The sequence below is a fragment of the Gopherus flavomarginatus genome, chromosome 15, assembly GCF_025201925.1.
Source record: "Gopherus flavomarginatus isolate rGopFla2 chromosome 15, rGopFla2.mat.asm, whole genome shotgun sequence".
Lineage (NCBI taxonomy): Eukaryota > Metazoa > Chordata > Testudines > Testudinidae > Gopherus > Gopherus flavomarginatus.
In genome coordinates this window covers 10,953,515-10,971,524 of record NC_066631.1, presented here as the reverse complement: position 1 = coordinate 10,971,524, position 18,010 = coordinate 10,953,515, and the positions used below count along the sequence as shown (strand labels likewise).

The following is an 18,010-nucleotide window of genomic DNA, read 5'->3' as shown; positions in this document are numbered from 1 at the left end:
AATGACTTTGAGATGGGAAAGCTGGTTTAATCACTCCATAGGCAGGGTAGGAAGCAACATGATCCAGTGAATAGGGCACCAGAGAATCATGAAAAAATGGCTTTTGTTTCAAACTCTGCCCGTGACTTGCTATCTGATCTTGGATAAGTGACTTATCCTTGCTGTGTTTGTTTCTCCAATTGTACAGTAACTCCTCACTTAATGTTGTAGTTCTGTTCCTGAAAAATGTGACTTTCTGCGAAACGATGTTAAGTGAATCTAATTTCCCCATAGGAATTAATGTAAATGCAGGAGGGGGAGGGGGAACAAAAGACATTATAGACGTATACAGTATAAGCTTTAAACAATTTTAAACAGTTTAACATTTGTACACAACAATGAATGATTGTGAAGCTTGGTTTAGGTGGTAGAGTAAGAGGGTGGAATATTTCCCAGGGAATGCCTTGCTGCTAAATGATGAACTAGAACTCGGCTGAGCCCTCAAGGGTTAACAAGCTGTTGTTAATATAGCCTCACACTCTACAAGGCAGAATGGACTGAGGCAGGAGGGAGGAAACACAATAGATGCAGGACAGTGACTGCAAACACTTCCCTGCAAAAACTGAACATGATGATGAACCCACACTATCCAGCTAGAGTGCACCACTCTCTCCTCCTGACAGCACGTACCCGGCTGCACAGGTGCTGACTTTGCAAAGTGCTTGGAGGGGTATGCATTAGTCAGAGAGACATGTCTTGCCCCTTTAAGTACACTGGCCCCACTTCAAGTACACTCCCCTTTTAAGTAGGTCAGACAGGAAACATTGGCTTCCAGCAAGCTCCCTCCTTTCTGTCCCTGAGCCCTGTCCCCCTCCTCCACTTTGTGGAGAGGGGGTACGGAGCAGGGGGCCATCCTGACATCAGCACCCCTCTCCCCCCCCTCCCCAGCAAGCGGGGAGCTCCTGGGAGCAGCTCCAAGGCAGAGGGCAGGTCAGGAGCAGTGGGGGAGCACCTGAACTGCTGCTGGGCAGCTGCTGAGTCTCATACCTTACAGGGAAGTTAAGGGAGCTGATGGGGCGGGGGGAGATGCCAGCCCCTCCAGTTCAAATCCCCAAGAGGAGGGGCTGCTCTTCCAGGGAATCCTGCAAGCGGTGGACAAAGCAGGCAGCTGCCAAACAACATTATAAGGGAGCATTGTGCAACTTTAAAGGAGCCTGTTTCCTAATAGATCAGCAACGTAACAATGAACATCGTTAACCGGGACAATGTTAAGTGAGGAGTTACTGTACGGTAAACCTGAGCCTGCTCTGAGCTCTATGGATGAACAGCTCCATAAAAATGCAAAGGATAGTCTCCTGTAGTCCCATGTTGAACATCCTAGATGCAGTTTCTTAGAGGGGAGACAGAAGCTGCGTCCAGGGAATGACCAACAGAAATGATTCAATTACTTGTGAACTGGCTGGATGTGAAGTGATTTGACTTATAAAATGACCTTGAATGAAGGAACAATCTGACTGCTCATGGCAAATCTATAAATCTCCGTGCTCAGAGAGGTCAGAACTATTTAGATACATCTTTACGGCCACAAATACCGCCCCCACTCTCCTATTAGGAGACTGTGGAAAGGTAACAAGAACAGGGAGACAGCTTTTTTTTTGTGTTCCAATTTCTGCTGCTGTTACTTCCTTTCTCAAGTTAATATAACTCCCCCTGCAGCTCTAGGATCCCGAGAGCTGCTTCCAGCAACCTCCCCAAACTGCACAGTCCACCTGTTGTCTGGTATTTTTAAGTTGCTGCAGCTGTAACTTTTTCCTGATCCATGACAAGTTTTAACCACGTCAGTTCTTTCTGCTGATCACAATGAAAGCTGGTTCTTGAATTAGTTCAACAGCAGCCTGACAGTCCTGGTTTTGGTTAAAGCTGTTAAAGGTATATCTAGGCTGCAATAAAACACCTGCAGCTGTCCCCTGTCAGCTGACTGGGGTTTGTGGGCCTTGGGCTATAAAATTGCAGCATAGATGCTTGGGCCAGGACCCCAGAGCCCAGGCTTAAGCCTGAGCCTGAACCTCTGCACTGCAGTTTTATAGCCGAGCGAGCCCACGTCTGCTGACATGGGCCAGCCGCGGGTGTTTTACTGCAGTGTAACATATCCTAAGGGTAAGCAACATAAACCCAGGGTTCAGACTCAGGCTCAGCTGTAATCTCCTTTTGTCTACACACGGATTGCACTAACCCAAGGTCCCAGGGCCCTACAGGGCTGAAAGGTCTGAACCTGAGTCAAGCTGGGACACAGGGTTCAAACCCTGTTGGTTTGCTGTGTTGATGCAGCCCCACTGGACTCGTGCTCTGGTGGTCTGCCAAAAGTATCCCACAATCGTATGGCTGATCTTTTTGGTGGATAGTCAAGTTTTCCCACACTGCATCATGAACAAAGGGCTAGAGTGGCCACATTTGGGGAGAGTGCTAGGAAGTCTGGGATATGGGTGGCTGGACTCAGGCCTGTGTAATGCAGTGTAGACAGTGGAGGCCCAGGTTGGCACCCAAGGTTCAGCAATTCCTAACCTGAGGTTACAAATGCTGAAGAGTAGATGCTGAAGCCCTAGATTAACAAACCCAGGATCAGTTAACCCGAGTTCTGCTAATCCTGGTATGCATTGCAGTGTAGACATACCCAAACATGGATGTCCAGACTTTCCCAACTCAGGCAGTAATGGCAGTTGCCAGGGGCATGAGGACTGCATGCAAATGACACAAAATGGAGCAGTTCGCAGCTTCCCTTGTTTGTTAATCTTGGGGCATGGCTGGCGGGTCCCAGCAAGAGGTGCAGCCTGGCTGCGTGGATCAAGATGACACACTGCATACCGAGGCTACAACATCAGTGGACTTCACCTTCAGATTCAAGATGGGGGTAGCCACTGGTCGTATTATGCAACTCCAGGGTTGTCATTTGTATTGTAGGCTTTGTGGAGTTCTAAAGCCTGTAACAATAATGTTCTGATATGGCAGGGAGATAGATAGCGGGTGTGATTGTTGGTCACAGGACTGGCAGCCAGGAAGTGTTGATTTCTGATCCAGATTGGAAACTAACTTATTTTGTGACATTAAAGAAATCACTTCTCTTTGTGCCTCAGTTTTTCCTATCTGATAAACTGTGGTAAACTTATTTCCCTCCCAGAGTGGTTGCAAAGATCAATGTCTACAGCACTCTGAAGACGCAAAGCACTGCAAGTGCTAAGTATTGGTATGACAATGGGGAGTAGGGGTGGGGAATATCCCTACGGGATAAGTAGTATCTAAAACAAACATCACACACAGTTATATAATAAAATAACATTAAATGTACATATTTAATGTGGTGATATGATTTTTTAATTGTTTGTGTGGAGTAGCACCCTAGAAGGTAAAGGACTGTGTCACAGTTTATTGGGGCTTAAAGAAAGACCTTATGCCTTTTTGTTGGGTTTCTGTTACCATGTACCTTGCTGTATGCTGTTTTATCACTTAGTAGTTAAGGAGGCTAGAGCGGGGGTGGGCAAACTACAGCCTGTGTGCCGGATCCAGCCCCACAGGGCCCCCATATACCCTGCACCCCAACTCCCTGCCGTGAGCCCTCATACACCCTGCACCCTTGTGCACCCCAACCCCTGCCTTGAGCCTCCTCCTGCAGTCTGCACCCTTCCTGTACCCCTGCCCTGAGCCCCCTCTTCACTCTGCACCCCTCCTGCACCCCAACCCCCTTTCCAGAACCTCCCATACACCCTGCACCCTTCCTGCACCTCAGCCCCCTTCCCAGAGCCCCCTCATACACCCCACACCCTTCCTCTGCCCCAAACCCATGCCCTGATCCCCTTCCTGTGCCCCAGCCCTGTACACAATTTCCCTACCCAGATGTGGCCCTTGGCCCAAAAAGCTTGCCCACCCCTGGGCTAGATAGCAGAAAGCTGAGTGGGGTATGTACTTCAGTTGCCTTCCCTTCCTCTAAACCAGCCATGCTTCACCTCTTCCTCTAGGAGGGAATTTCTTTCTTGCTTTTATGATGTCAGTGGAAACAAATGACTTTCTTCTATGCTAGCTAATGGTTCTGTTTCTCTTCTGCATATCCCTGACCTGCAGTCTTGTTAACCCTGTGCTACATGCAGCCATAGAAATCTGAGACTTTGTTCATGGCTGCTATTGCAGAGTGAGGACACAGCTGATCAGCTGCTTTGGTGCTAGTGTCCTCCAACAACGAGCACCAGCTGATACTATGCTGAGTACATTTATTTATTGTATTTTTAGTGTGTACATTTAAATGTCTTGGGTTCTTGACAAGGTGCCAGTGGGGCTGTTGTTACAAAGCTTTCCCCAGACCCCACCATGCTTTATCTTTCACCCAAAAGGGGGGTGACTCCAGTTTTACACTCCTCTTTTCCCTCTCAACCCAGTTTTCCCAACAAGCAGAAGTCTGCAGAACCATCTCCCACCATGATGAGCTCTTCATTGGGCAGCAACCTGTCAGAACTGGACCGACTACTCCTAGAACTGAACGCTGTTCAGCACAGTCCCCCTAGTGGCTTCCCAACAGGTAGGAAGTGGTGACCCATGTGTCAGTGCTAAGTATGTTGATGCCTGGATCTCACACCTCCTTCCATGTATAAATTTCCCTGTAAGTCCTTCTCCCCTGCCCAGTTCATCCTCCTTTTTGCCCTCCCCATGTTGTATCTGCCTCTTTCCACTGTAAGCGAGGGTCTATTGACTCTGTTTTTTTTCCTGTCAGATGAAGCGAGCAGAAGCCCCTCCCTGCCCAGTGGGACTGGACCTCACTATGTTGTCCCAGAGAGCAGTAGCTCTTTGGGGATGAAGGCAGCACCCCCTACAAAAGAGAAGCCAAAGCGGAATGGAGGACGTGGGATTGAGGATGTGCGTCCCAGTGTGGAGAGCCTTTTGGATGAACTGGAGAGCTCTGTGCCAAGTCCAGTGTGAGTACTGACCCAGCTACTGTTCCCTTAGGTGCAGGGGGCATTGGGGCAGAGATGGGTTAGTGACTTCACACCATTTAGTGACAGCAGCTAGGAGAGTGCAGTACTGCTGGGCAGATGGCCTCCTGTTTTCTTGGTAATGAGGGGATTTGCTCTCTCCAAACTGCGGAAGGTCAAGGAGGAAGTTGAAGATTGTAGCCATGTCTGCTTCTTTTTTGGGCTCAGATTTACTGCAACTGACATTGAGTCAGAAGCTGCTAATGTTGGAAAAACAAATAAGTATACAATGGGTCATTTTACCATTGGGGGTACATGTTTAATTCCAGATGGACCTATCCTCCATGAACTTACCTAATTCTGTTTTGAACTCAGTCATGCTGACTGAAAATTGTCACCATCTGTCAAAATAAATTGGGTGGGTCTCAGTTTAGTTCCTAATGGATGCTTGCTCATATCACCAACTACCACAGCTGCACTAATTGGCATCTTTGGCAGTCTCATAGAGAGAGCAAAGGGTTGGAAGTGCCACAGAAGCTGATCTCCTGGAAGGCATGTTGAGGCGTATTTGGGGTCCAAGTGTGGGGAATCTGGCCATGCTGCTTTCCTTGCTGTACCTGTCCTGGGAATAAACAGAATCCCTAGAGCTGAGGCTGTGAGCCTGGGATTTTTCACCACCACCACCACATTAACATGTAATGTGTGTGGTTTTGTTTTGTTTTTTTATCAGCCCTGCCATCACTGTGAACCAGGGTGAGGTGAGCAGCCCACAGCGGGTCACCTCCAGCCAGCAGCAGACTCGCATATCTGCTTCTTCAGCCACAAGAGAACTGGATGAGCTGATGGCATCTCTCTCGGACTTCAAGGTGCCCAACCGTAATAACTTCTGATCTTGTGTTCTCCACTCACTTATCTGTCATCCATTTCTACTGACCACCTCCTCTCCTCAGATCACCCACTGCAGCCCTTACTCCTTGTACCAGTCAATTCTCGGTGGTGTATTAGTGCTGTCAAAGTGCTGCTGCAGGTGTGATTGGTGTGACAAATCTTATATCTGGTGTGGATGATGCAGAGACTTGTAAACTAAGTTTACTGCTCTTTAGATCTGGCAGGGTTTGCCCTCGTGTAGCATTCACAGGACTAGGCTAATCTTCTGATGTGTTGAGCAATAGATAGAATATGCTGATGCCAAGTGCAGATCTCATAATGTCCAGAAATCTCTCAAAAGCAGGGAGGATTTTCTGATGTAACTGCTGCTGTGTGTCGTACCAAGTGTTCAGCTAGCATTCAGGGGTATTTCTCCCTATGCCAAACACTGTATCAAGGCAATGCCTATCTCTGTCAACATCCTGAGGGGAAATCCCAGCTGATGTAGTGCCAATTTTTTTTGTTCTGATTCAGGAAAAACACTTCATTGAAATAATGACTAACTGCACCTATGTTGCCCAGCAACACCAATTTGTAGGGTGGGGATATCTTTTGCGGGTGATGGGGAGGAGTGTGACAGTGTGTGATTCACAGTGAAATGAAATGTTTTGTTGGCAACAGATAGGAGCTGAGTTCTTGTAAGTGCAGAGTCCATTGTTTTGGTGGGTTGTAATTTAATAAGAGGAAACCATCTCCCATCTATTTACTGGCAAAGACCAGCCTCTGCTGTTCTGGAGGATATCTCCTTTGTTGCCCTTGATTTTTCCCAATCAAGAAGATGGGAGATGATTTTTGAGACTTCCAGGCAGATGATTTGGGTAGTAAAGATTTCATCTCAAAGGGCAAGAAATTTCCAGAGTTGGGTTCTAAAGAACCTCCCACCATTCAGGTAAAAATGGGATTGATGTCTAAGCCTTTTGGGGCAGGAGGATGGGAAGTGCTGCATCAACATATCTGGAACATCTGAATTTTCATACTGGATCAGACCAGTGATCCAGCTATTTTACTGGCTAGTACCAGCTAGTTCAGAGGAAGGTTGGGGGAAGAAGGAAAAAAAAAAGGAATAACCTGCCCATGAGGAAAGTTTCTTCCTCAGTTAGTGGTTACCTTATTACCTGGAGTGGGAGGGTTTGTATCCCTTACATAAGATTTTTATATAGATATCACACATGCTTACACAAACATTGGATTGTCTTGTCCTTTCAGATGTGTAATACTCTTTCTTACAATGCATAGCTAACCTGTGGAACTCATTGTCACATGATATCATTTATGCCACAATCTTAGCAAGATGACTAAAAGATTCCATTTTATGATTTTTAATATTTTGAATTTTATTTGAATTTAATCTCTTATATTATGAGTGAGGGTAAAGTAGGAGTGCCTGACTTACCCTCTTTATAACACTCGTTATTTTGTGTATTTCTACCATAGCCTCACTTAAATCTTTTTTTCCCTAATCCAGTAAAGTCCCAATCTTTTCAATCTGTCTTCATATGAAAGCTTCTCCTGGCCTCTCACCATTTTTTGTCACCTGAATGGCCTCTGTTCCCACTGTATTTATTTATTTTTTAGATGAGCAACCAGAGCTCAACAAAATATTCCAGAATGGGGAAGAGGGTACCATGGATTTATATAATATTAGATTTTCATTCCTTGTGCACCCTAACATCATTTGCTTTTTTGACTGCTGTTATTGGGGGGGAGGGATAGCTCAATGGTTTGTCCCTTGGCCTGCTAAACCCGGGGTTGTGAGTTCAATCCATGTGAGGGGGCCATTTAGGGAACTGGGGTAAAAATCTGTCTGGGGATTGGTCCTGCTTTGAGCAGGGGATTGGACTAGATGACCTCCTGAGGTCCCCTCCAACCCTGATATTCTATGATTCTGTGTATGGAACAGAGGATTTCATTGAGCTGCCTGTTTCTCTTAAGTGTTTACAGGTAATTTAGAAACCAGAAATGGGTGTGAGTACTTTAAATTTGGAAGGAATAATTTACATTATTTTGCATTTGTTGCAATGAATTTAATCTGCTGTCATGTGGCCCAATCACCTAGTTTTGTTAGGATCTTATGAAGTTCCTCACAGTCTTTTCTAGTTTTGACTAACTTAATCTTGCATCACCTGCAGATTTTGTCACTTGGCTGTTCACCTTTTGTTCTCACATCAATATATTAAACAATAACATTTCTAGTCCAGAGCACTATTAACCTTCTGTATGTTGAAAATTGGCACTTTATTCAACTGTGCAGTTAGGTAGAAAAGAATTCCCTCTGTGATAGCCCAAGTAAATTACTCAAGCCAGAGACAGGTGATTTAGAAGCTGCAGGATAACATATTCAGCACCCATATGTTCATGACATTATTGTCAACGTTTAGCAAGTAAAATCTCATTGTGGCTGCTGGCACTAAGCACAGATATACACAAGTGAACTCTTGATGATTGAAAAACATCCTCATGCAGCCTAAGGACTTCAGCTTTCCAGCCTTTTGTGTCTCTTCTACAGAAGACGCACTTGGGGTCGGAAGTCTGTAAGCCTGGGGGCTTGACTGTCTTACAGTCATTGGAAAGGCTGTGAGACTAAATTTCAGAGCACTAGTAAAAGCTGCCTGGCAGGATGGGTAGGTTTGGCAGGCCCATTAGAATCTCAGAGTACTCTTGTCCCCCTTGCTTGTTTCCTAGCTGTATAGGTGGCTGAGCCCAGGGAGCAAACCAGAAAATGTGGACCATGCATTTGGGTTTCCGAAGTTACCCTCGACAGCAAGGGTTAGGGACAATTTTTGTTTTGTTTTTAAATAATTTTGGTTTCATAAATACAGTAACTCCTTGCTTAAAGTTGCAGTTATGTTCCCGAAAAATATTACTTTAAGCAAAATGATGTTAAGCAAATCCAATTTCCCCATAAGAATTAATGTAAATGTGGGGGTTAAGTTCCAGGGAATTTTTTTCGCCAGACAAGACTGACTGACTCTCTCTCCACACATACACACAGTGTAAGTTTTAAACAAACAATTTAATACTGTACACAGCAATGATGACTGAAGCTTGGTTGAGGTGATGGAATCAGAGGATGGGATATTTCCTAGGGAATGCCTTGCTGCTAAATGATGAACTAGCACTTGGCTAAGCCAACAAGTGTTAACACATTGATAATGTAGCCTCACGCTCTACAAGGCAGCACAAATGGAGGGAGGAGACACAATAGATGCAGGGCAGTGGCTGCAAACGTCCCCTGCGGAAACTGAACGTGATGATGGACCCACGCTATCCCACTGGAGCACAGCACTCCCTCCACTTTCCAAAGTGCTTGGCGGGGAGGACGTGTCGTGGGGAAAATGTGTGTGAGAGACAGACACACACACTGTGAGTTTGTGTGTGAGAGAGGGACGCACATTGCCCTTTTTTGCCGACCCCATTCTAAGTATACTACCTTTTTAAGTAGATCAGCAAGTTGAGACAGCAGCTGCTGCCAGCAATCTCCCTAGGTCCTGTCCTCTCCTCCCCCCCTACTCCTGATGGGGTACAGGAGCCAGGGGAAGGGGACACCCTGACATCAGCACCTACCTTTCCCACCCCCCTGTACAGCAAGCAGGAGGCTCCAGGGAGCAGCTCGAAGGCAGGAGCAGCACACGGCAGTGGTGAGGAGGGACAGCTGAACTGCCAGCAATTGATAGCCTGCTGGGTGGCTGCCACACAGGGAACTTAAGGGGGCTGCGGGCCCACCCTGGTGCTAAGCTTCCACCAACTAGCTCCAACGGGCTGCTCTTCCTGCAAGCAGTGGACAAAGCAGGCGGCTGCCAAACTAATGTTATAAGGGAGCTTTGCGCAACTTTAAATGAGCATGTTCTCTAATTCATCAGCAACATAACAACGTTAACCAGGATGATGTTAAGTGAGGAGTTACTGTATGCAGTTACATTTCTGTGAGATGCTGACGTGCCTAACTGTGTATCTGAAACTTATAGCTACTCTAGTGGTGTCAAGAATGCATAAACATCTCCATGTCTATTTCTCTTTACTTCCATTATGAGAATGGCCATACTGGGTTAGACCAATGGTTCGTCTAGTCCGATATCCTGTCTTCCTACAGTGACTGGTGCCAAATGCTTCAGAGGGAGTGAACATGGCAATTTGAGTGATCCATCCACTGTCATCCAGTCCCAACTCCTAGCAGTCAGAAGTTTAGAGACACCCAGAGCATGGGGTTGTGTCCCTGAACATTTTGGCTAATAGCCATTGACGGACCTGTCCTCCATGAAGTTATCTAATTCTGTTTTGAACCCAGTTATGCTTTTGGCCTTCACAACATTCCCTGGCAACAAGTTCCACAGGTTGACTGTGTGTTGTGTGAAGAAGTACTTCCTTATATGTCTTTTAAACTTGCTGACTTAATTGCATTAAGGGGTATGTGGTTCGTGTGTTACGTAAAAGGGTGAAGAACCCAGCCTTATTCGCTTTTTCCACACCATTCGTGATTTTATAGACCTGTATCATCTGTTAGTTGTTTCTTTTCCAAACTGACCAGTCCCAGTCTTTTTAATCTCTCCTCATATGGAAGCTGTTCCATACCCCTAGTCATTTTTGTTGCCCTTCTTTGTACTTTTTCCAATTCTAATCTCTCTTTTTTTGAGATGAGGTGACCAGAACTGCATGCAGTATTCAAGGTGTGGGCATACCATGGCTTTGATATTTTCTGTCTTATTATCTATCCCCTTTTTTGACTTCTGCTGCATATTGAGCAGATGTTTTCAGAGAACTATCCATGATGACTCCAGGATCTCTTTTTTGAATGGTAACAGCTAATTTATATCCCATCATTTTGTCTGTATAGTTGAGATTATGTTTTCCAATGTTGCTTTACTTTGCATTTATCGACACTGAATTTCATCTGCCATTATGTTGCCCAGTCATTCAGCTTTGTGAAATCCCTTTGTAGTTTGCTTTGGACTTAACTACCTTTAATTCTTATATCATCTGCAAACTTTGCCACCTCACTGTTTATCCCTTTTTCCATATCCATTTATGAATATGTTGAACAACACTGGTCCCAGTACAGATCCTTGGGAGACCCTGCTGTTTACCTCTCTCCAGTGTGAAAACTGACCATTTATTCCTACCCTTTGTTTCCTGTCTTTTAATCTGTGACTGATCCATGAGAAGACCTTCACTCTTATCCTATGACTCCTTATTCTACTTAAGAGCATTTGGTGAGGAAACTTGTCAAAGGCTTTCTGGAAATCCAAGTGCACTGTATCTACTCGATCACCTTTTTCCACGTTTGTTGACCCCCTCAAAGAATTCTGATAGATTGGTGAGGCATGATTTCCCTTTACAAAAGCTGTGTTGACTCTTCCCCATCATACTGTGTTCATCTTACGTGTATGATGATACTGTTTTTTTTTTTACTGTAGTTTCAACCAATTTGCCTGGTACTGAAGTTAGGCTTCTGAGTCAGTTAATGGGCAGGATCACCCCAGAGTCTTTTTTTTTTTTTTTTTTTTTAATTGGTGTCACGTTAGCTATCCACCAGTCATGTACAGAGGCTGATTTAAGCAGTAGGTTATATACCATAGTTAATAGTTCTGCCATTTCATATTTGAGTTCCTTCAGAGCTTTCAGGTGAATGGTATCTGGTCTTGGGGACTTCATTGTTTAATTTATCAATTTGTTCCAAAACCTCTTCTCCAGGCAACTTGTCTGTTTCTTGTCAATCTCCTCTGTAGACATCGCCACCTGCTCCCAGCAGTTACTTTCCCTTTTCTCTCACCTCCCAGTTGTTTCACTCTTTCCCTCTTCCTTTTTGTTTTTCACCCCTCAATTCTGCTCCCATGTGCTAGCTCAGTTGCACAGTTGAATTGACAAGGTCTCTGGCCTATTTTACTTTGCTGGTACCATGAATAGAGGCAGGGAGCAGCAGGTCTTTGCATGTCAAATGTTGTCGATGCCCTGCTGTCCTTACTTCTGAGCTGCAGTCCTGTGCACGTACGAGAGAGGCAGAGGAGGAATAAGGCAAACATGCTAAGAAGATTGATTAAAGCCAGGAGGACAAAGTCCAGACAGAAATTACAGCGTGTGGATGGGTGGTGTGGGCTTTTTGTTTGCTTTCAGTTCAGTTTTCCTCAAGCCACAGAGTAAAAGGTGCCACTGCAGGCTGATGCATTAACCTTAATGAGTTGCTCATTCTGTTCACTTACAGAATCCATTTGATTGTGGTGTTCTGCTTATCAGTCACCTGGCACTGAGGTTACTGAATGCAGTTTTGCACCATTTGCATATCTGTGACATGTGATTCCTCCTTACTATGTGACTTGGTGTCTGCATTAACCAGCCTCCCATTGTGGTGCAGCTTTTTATACATTAACTGCTGCATTCATTTTGTTTTAATATTTTTAACATGTTGGAAAAATGATTATTAGAGCAAAATAAGCCGCCTTACCTTGAAAATGATTGGATTTTAGAAAGCTTGAAAACTTTGTCCCAAACTCAGGTAAAAACAGGAACGTTTTAACCATGGCATCTATGCTTCAGAGGGCAGCTGGTGTGTAAGGGAGAACAAATAGTGTAAACGCACAGGGAGTTTTCTAATAATTAATACATTTCAATATAGCACCTTTACTGCCAGAGTCTTTCTGCTTACAAACTATAGCTCAGAAGGAAGAGTGCCCTGTAATGAATCACTAGCATCGCTTTCTGGTGCCCTTTGGGTTTTCCTAGAGAGGTCTCCCATTCAGATGCTTACCAATCTCAGTCCTTCTTAGCTCGGCAGTCTGACATCCCAGACAAGTTCTGTGATTGCATAGACACTCCAGTCACCTAAGCTGGAAGGGCATGTGGCTTCCATCTGCTGAAGGGTTTTGCCTGCATGCAAGTGAATTCTTGCTCTTTAATCATGACAACACCCAATGAGGTAAGTAAATTGTGTTGGCTGGGATTTTCAAAGGAGCCCATGTGGGTTAGACACACAATTCCCATGGGGGTTAAACACCCAACTCCCTTTGGCACCTTTGAAAATTCCAGCCATTACCCCTAATATTAAAAAAGGGAAACTAAACCTCAGCATGAGTTGGTATCAGAGCCAGGATTAGAACACAGTCCCTTGCTGCCACTGCCATGCTAAGTGCTCTACTGAGCTGTCCCTCTTGTGGTAAGAGGCCTCACTGGCTGCCCAAATGTAGCTGTAAGAGAGAGAATGAGAAATCCTTTTATCATCAATGGCAGACCAAGTGATCTCAGCGGTGATTCCTCCCCCCCTCCAAAAAAAAAAAATGAAGTGGCTATAGGCTAACTCTGTAAGGAAATGGGCTATAAACTTCATTCTAAAAAATGATCCTTTTACACGGATAAATACCCAAAATCAAGAGTCGTTGGGTGCAGTGGCAGACTTAGTAGGCCACAGTGGCTGGTTTGGGAGTGCACAAAACAAGCCATGCTAATTTCTATTCCATTAAGGAAATGGAAATAATTCCTGTTTGTCACGTAGGAGCTGACATAGTGGACAGGATCAGAGCCCTGATCTGTCAGGTTTACAATATAAGCAGTGGAGAACTAAAAACAGAGTACCTGCCACTGACCACTGCAGAGCATGTTTTGGAACAAACTTTGTACTTCTCTCACTCAGATATAAAAGGGGCAAGAAAAGTGGGATGGGTGAGGAAGAAGAGGGTTAATGCAGGGCTCCTGAAGGACAGCCCATAAAGTCCTAGAATGCTTCCCTCGGATTCAGCATGTATTTGACCCAGAGGAGACCCTTGTGATTTGAGCAGGCCAGAGCCTGAGTTATGTACTCCTCTTCTGCGAGTGGCCTGAGGCTAGTGTTTCAGGGAGGCAAATATTAGGGCTTACATGCTTCATTGTTTTCTTCAAAAAGTATGGAAATTTATATGCAAATTAGTGCAAGTGCTCTGATTCAGAGAAAGTTGCTAATGTGACTGTCAGTCTTGGTTTAATGGGCTGGGCCTTTGGGGCAGATGCACCAGCCCCATTTACAGGAGAAAGAATTAACTGCAGCTTCGAAGAGCCTAAGAAAAAGTGCTCAATGGCTGCATGATCCTTCCTCGTTCCCAGCACCCTCCTGTGAGAAGGAGCACAACTGTGTGTTCACGTGCCACACTCTGACTTGCCACTTGTCCATCCTGGCTGACTTGATGGCTTTATGTCAGGAGGGCACCGTGGTGTGCAGGCTGTGATTGTTCTGCCATGTTGTGCCTTGTTCTTTTCCTTTCCTCACCTGTCTCTATCTTTCCCCCCTCTCTGTTCCTCTTTTTTTGGTCTTGTTTTTGCAGGCTGTTTCCACTATGTCACTGATTTCTGAAGCCTCCCTGGAGCTGCTTTCCAGCCCAACAAATCCAGACTCAATTGACTCTGCTCCCGGTACAGTTCTGCTGCCCCAGTCAAAACCCTATGGGACAGGCCAGAGCAGGGACCTACCAGTCCTGCTGCCACCTGCTGCCTTGGAAGTCCTTCATATTGAAGAAGAAGGCAGCAGCACTGCAGTTGCAGCTAATCCAGGACGTTCTGCCACTACTCCACAGCTCCCCTCTGTGGCTCGGACGGGTCAGTCACTTCCAGAGGACTTTGCTATTTCTGCTCCTTTTGGGGATCATGTGCTTTCTCTGAGCTCAGTCAGGCCGAGCAAAAAGTCAGATCCTCCTAGAGAGATGTCCCAGTCCATGATATCCTCCAAGACGGAATCTCTGTCTGTTCCTTCTAATGCAGAGGCCCACAGTCAGGGGCTTGATGAGGCAAAAGCCACTGAAAAGAAAGAGCATAGAACTGAGACCAAGCTCACAACTGTTCCCGTTTCTAGCCCGAGCATAACCAGCCAAGTGAAGGGGCAGACACCCAAGGAATCGGCACAGCAGGCCATTTTCAGGGATAATTCAGCCTTTCCTTCCCAGAAGGATGGAAAAATGGAAGCAGCTTTAGATCAGCTGTGGGCTCTGGAGCTATCTGAGCTTATACCAAAGCTATATTCTGAGAATGACCATGTCCTGCAGTCAGCATGTGAACCTGAGATTGTGGCTGTGGACCGGTGGGATGTCTTCCCAGATACTAAAGGCCAGTTGGGTCTTGGAGCAGAACAAAGACAGAAGCAGGATGCTGAAATTGAGCATGAAAGCAGGACAGATGACTCTCCTGATATGGCTAAAAAGAGGCAGAGCAGAGAGAGAACTCCTAGGAAAGGTGGCCCTACTAAAAGCAAACCAGGAGAAGACCGGGAAAGAGAGCAAGTCAGGAGCTCAACAGTCACTCCAGAAACCGCTGAAAATGCTTGGAAGGATGAATTGGATCTGCTGTCTGTCTCCAAGCCACCTATTGAGAGGATTTCTGCATCAGGCCAGGCAGGCATTGAGTGAATGCAAGAGTGGGCAGGTTCTAGCTAGCTGCCTGTGCATGGTGTGAGTGCATATTAGGGCTCTTCCAGAGCAGTCTGATAGCTTACTCCAGACTAACAGCATGCTGTTCTGGAGCACTTGGAGTCACTGTAATGACAGCTGCATGGCGCAGAAGTCTGAGACCCTCCACTCTAGCAGCAGCTTTGTGGTATCTTTTGCATGTGGATCAGTGATTGGCTGCTTGTGCAGCATAGAACATGAATAGCATCCATAATCTGCAGGCTGTCTCGTAGCTAGAATGGGGCCAAGTACATGATCTATAGAGCTCTCTGAAGAGCAAAGTGCTGTTCCACAGCGATGGAGGGATTTGCTAATGACTGTCCAGACTTGGCATAGCAACTCCTCTTCCCTGCTGGCTTAGATCTGTATTGACACTGGAGCTCCTACGGGCCTTCCAGCACTAGAAATGCTGTGTGCATCCCAGAATCCTCTCTGCTGGGGCATTTCCCCCAGAACTGCATAGGGGAGAGATGAAAAGAAGTTGACATGGATCACTGTGGTGTGAGGGAAACCATAACACCTAATGGGGTGATCTTGTTGAACTGTGACCTTGTACCTCAAATCATGGCTTCGTGCTGGATAATCTGTCTTCATTTTGTAGCCGGAGTTCTTTTTGGCTGCTATGACTGGTCTGGCTGGGATTTTCCTTGCACTGAGTCACTGCTCTGGGCTGTGCCAAGAGGAACTTTGGCATTGTGCAGTAAATACCATCACTCTTCATGCTCACAGTTGTCACTAATAGTTTGGCTTTGTGCTGCTGCCTCTTGGGGCTTGCTGTTGCATTGCTCTCTTCATGCTGAAACTGTCACCTTGTCATTCAGATAAAATCTGTAATTGAGAGGACAAGAAAGACCTTAAACGTGCACCCAATGTATCGTGAGCGCTCACCGAGGCGGAAAGTAGGGCCAGTCATATTTCATAAGACTGTGTCCCAGGATCGCTTGATTGAAGAGCTGCAAGACAGATTGGGAATCAGCAAACTGGAAGAGGAGGAATGGAAAAGCCAGGAAGGCTGGCTGACTGAGGGAGTCATTGTCACCGCCAGGCCACAAAGGAAGCAGCAGGATGGTGGACAGCAAGTACAGAAGGTAGAGCGTAAACTCTGTACTAGGGTTTTCCCCTGTGTCGCTCTGCTCAGAAGGTCTCTAATGGAGACATAGAGTAGGAGGTGGGAGTGACAGGTCTCTTGAGAGTCCTGGGATAGCGTTGGAATCTGACTCCTCTGCCCTAGCAGTGTTCCCTTTTCAGATCAGCTAGGAAATCCAAATCCCAGCTCTGCAGGAATTGGAGTAAGCAATCTCTTGGGAAGGCAGTGTTATCTGATAGGAAGTCTAATGCTATCTAAGGTCAGGCATTGAATTGAGTTTATTTTCATTCCACAGTGGGGAGGTCAGTCAATAAGCAGACCGTATTTCTTTCATAAGGAACCTGCCCTGAAGTGCTTATAGCCAGATGGGTGTTGCTAACTGCCTTCTCCTTGAGACTCTGGCACTTCCTCAAAGAAGGTCTATTGAAAATGGCACCATGGCCTCTGTTTCTGGTTGGCTACAGCAGTGAGGTTGGCCTGCTTGCACCCTGTGTTCTGACGTGAAAGGAAGACTATTTTGAAAGGAAAGTAGAGAATTGCTAGGTAGTGAGTGCCATGTTACCGTCTGTTTCATGCTGCCTGTCCTTCTGTTGCAGGAAGTGCTTCTCGGTTCGTCTCCAGATTTGTTCACCTGTCTCCCTCCTTTCTTTCTAGATTATAATTCCTCCAGAATCCCCCCTGCCCATGAGAAGAACAGTCTCTGTGCCAGCTTCTCCCCAACTCCAGTGTCCCAAAGAAGCTGCCAAGATTTTCCCTGCCAAAGCTGCTTCCTCTTCTCACTCTGTTCCCTCTCCACTCCCTCCACCTCCTCCTCCATACCCACCACAACCTTCCTATGTACCCTCTGCTACTGCTCCTAGTCCAGTCTCCTGCTACTTCAGCTTGCCTCCCCAGCCTCTGTTCCAGTGGGAGACTTCTTCTGATGACTACCAGGAACTCTCTGTGGTGGGCACTCCTCCCTCTGAAGAACATAGATTCCTCCATTCTCCCCAAGCCCAGATTCCTCCTGCCATGCTGAGTAAGCCAATGGTAGCGTCTTCTCCTGCCAAGACACTATCTTCTGTTGGCTGTCAGACTGATGAAGATCCATTCTTCCCACCGATGCAGGCATGCTTTTCCTTGTGCTCTTCATTTAACAGAGCAATTACAAGTCTGAATCCAGTACTTCTTGGCCTGTTGGCTCTCTAGGTAGAACGTTTGGGTAAAGGCTGGTACTGGGCTGCTCTACAGAAGATGAGTTTAGTGTTGCCAGTGGCTGATTTTTCTATCCGATTTGTCCCTTTTATAGCAGTGTGAGGTGCACATGTATGGAACGATCCAGATCCTATGTCCATTTGTTGGCCACATATATGTGGCACTGGGAATGGACCATGATCTTTGTTTCTTGCCATTGAACTGAAGGAATCAAGTCCATTAGTTTAGGGCCCAATATTCCCTTCCACAGTGTGGCACTGAGGGGAGGGGAGAAATATGTGGAAAAGCCTGAGAACCAGAAGAAGAGGCTGAACAGTGATTCCACATGCCCCTGAACCCCCACCCATGTGGACACTGCTCAGCTGGGATTCTGTGGGGCTTGGAGAGTAGTGCAGAGGCAATAAATAGCTGCTCTGTATGTCCTGCTCTCTAAACCCAGGAAGAATATTGCTAGAAAAGTGTACCTGAACAAG

General features: G+C 46.1%; 1 protein-coding gene across 7 annotated transcripts in view; it reads left to right on the top strand.

Annotated features, from left to right (window-relative positions):
• PXN (paxillin) overlaps positions 1–18,010 on the top strand; it is a 69,105-nt gene that overhangs the window by 38,012 nt on the left and 13,083 nt on the right. For 3 of the 7 annotated variants that reach the window (XM_050923588.1, XM_050923587.1, XM_050923589.1), the window contains exons 4-6: positions 4,404–4,543; positions 4,736–4,937; positions 5,665–5,800. In XM_050923588.1, the coding sequence (XP_050779545.1) occupies positions 4,404–4,543; positions 4,736–4,937; positions 5,665–5,800 (478 nt within the window). Of the gene's footprint in view, positions 1–4,403; positions 4,544–4,735; positions 4,938–5,664; positions 5,801–14,143; positions 15,203–16,077; positions 17,451–18,010 lie in introns of those variants that run through there. The other 4 variants (XM_050923585.1, XM_050923584.1, XM_050923590.1 and 1 more) reach the window with 2 other exon arrangements.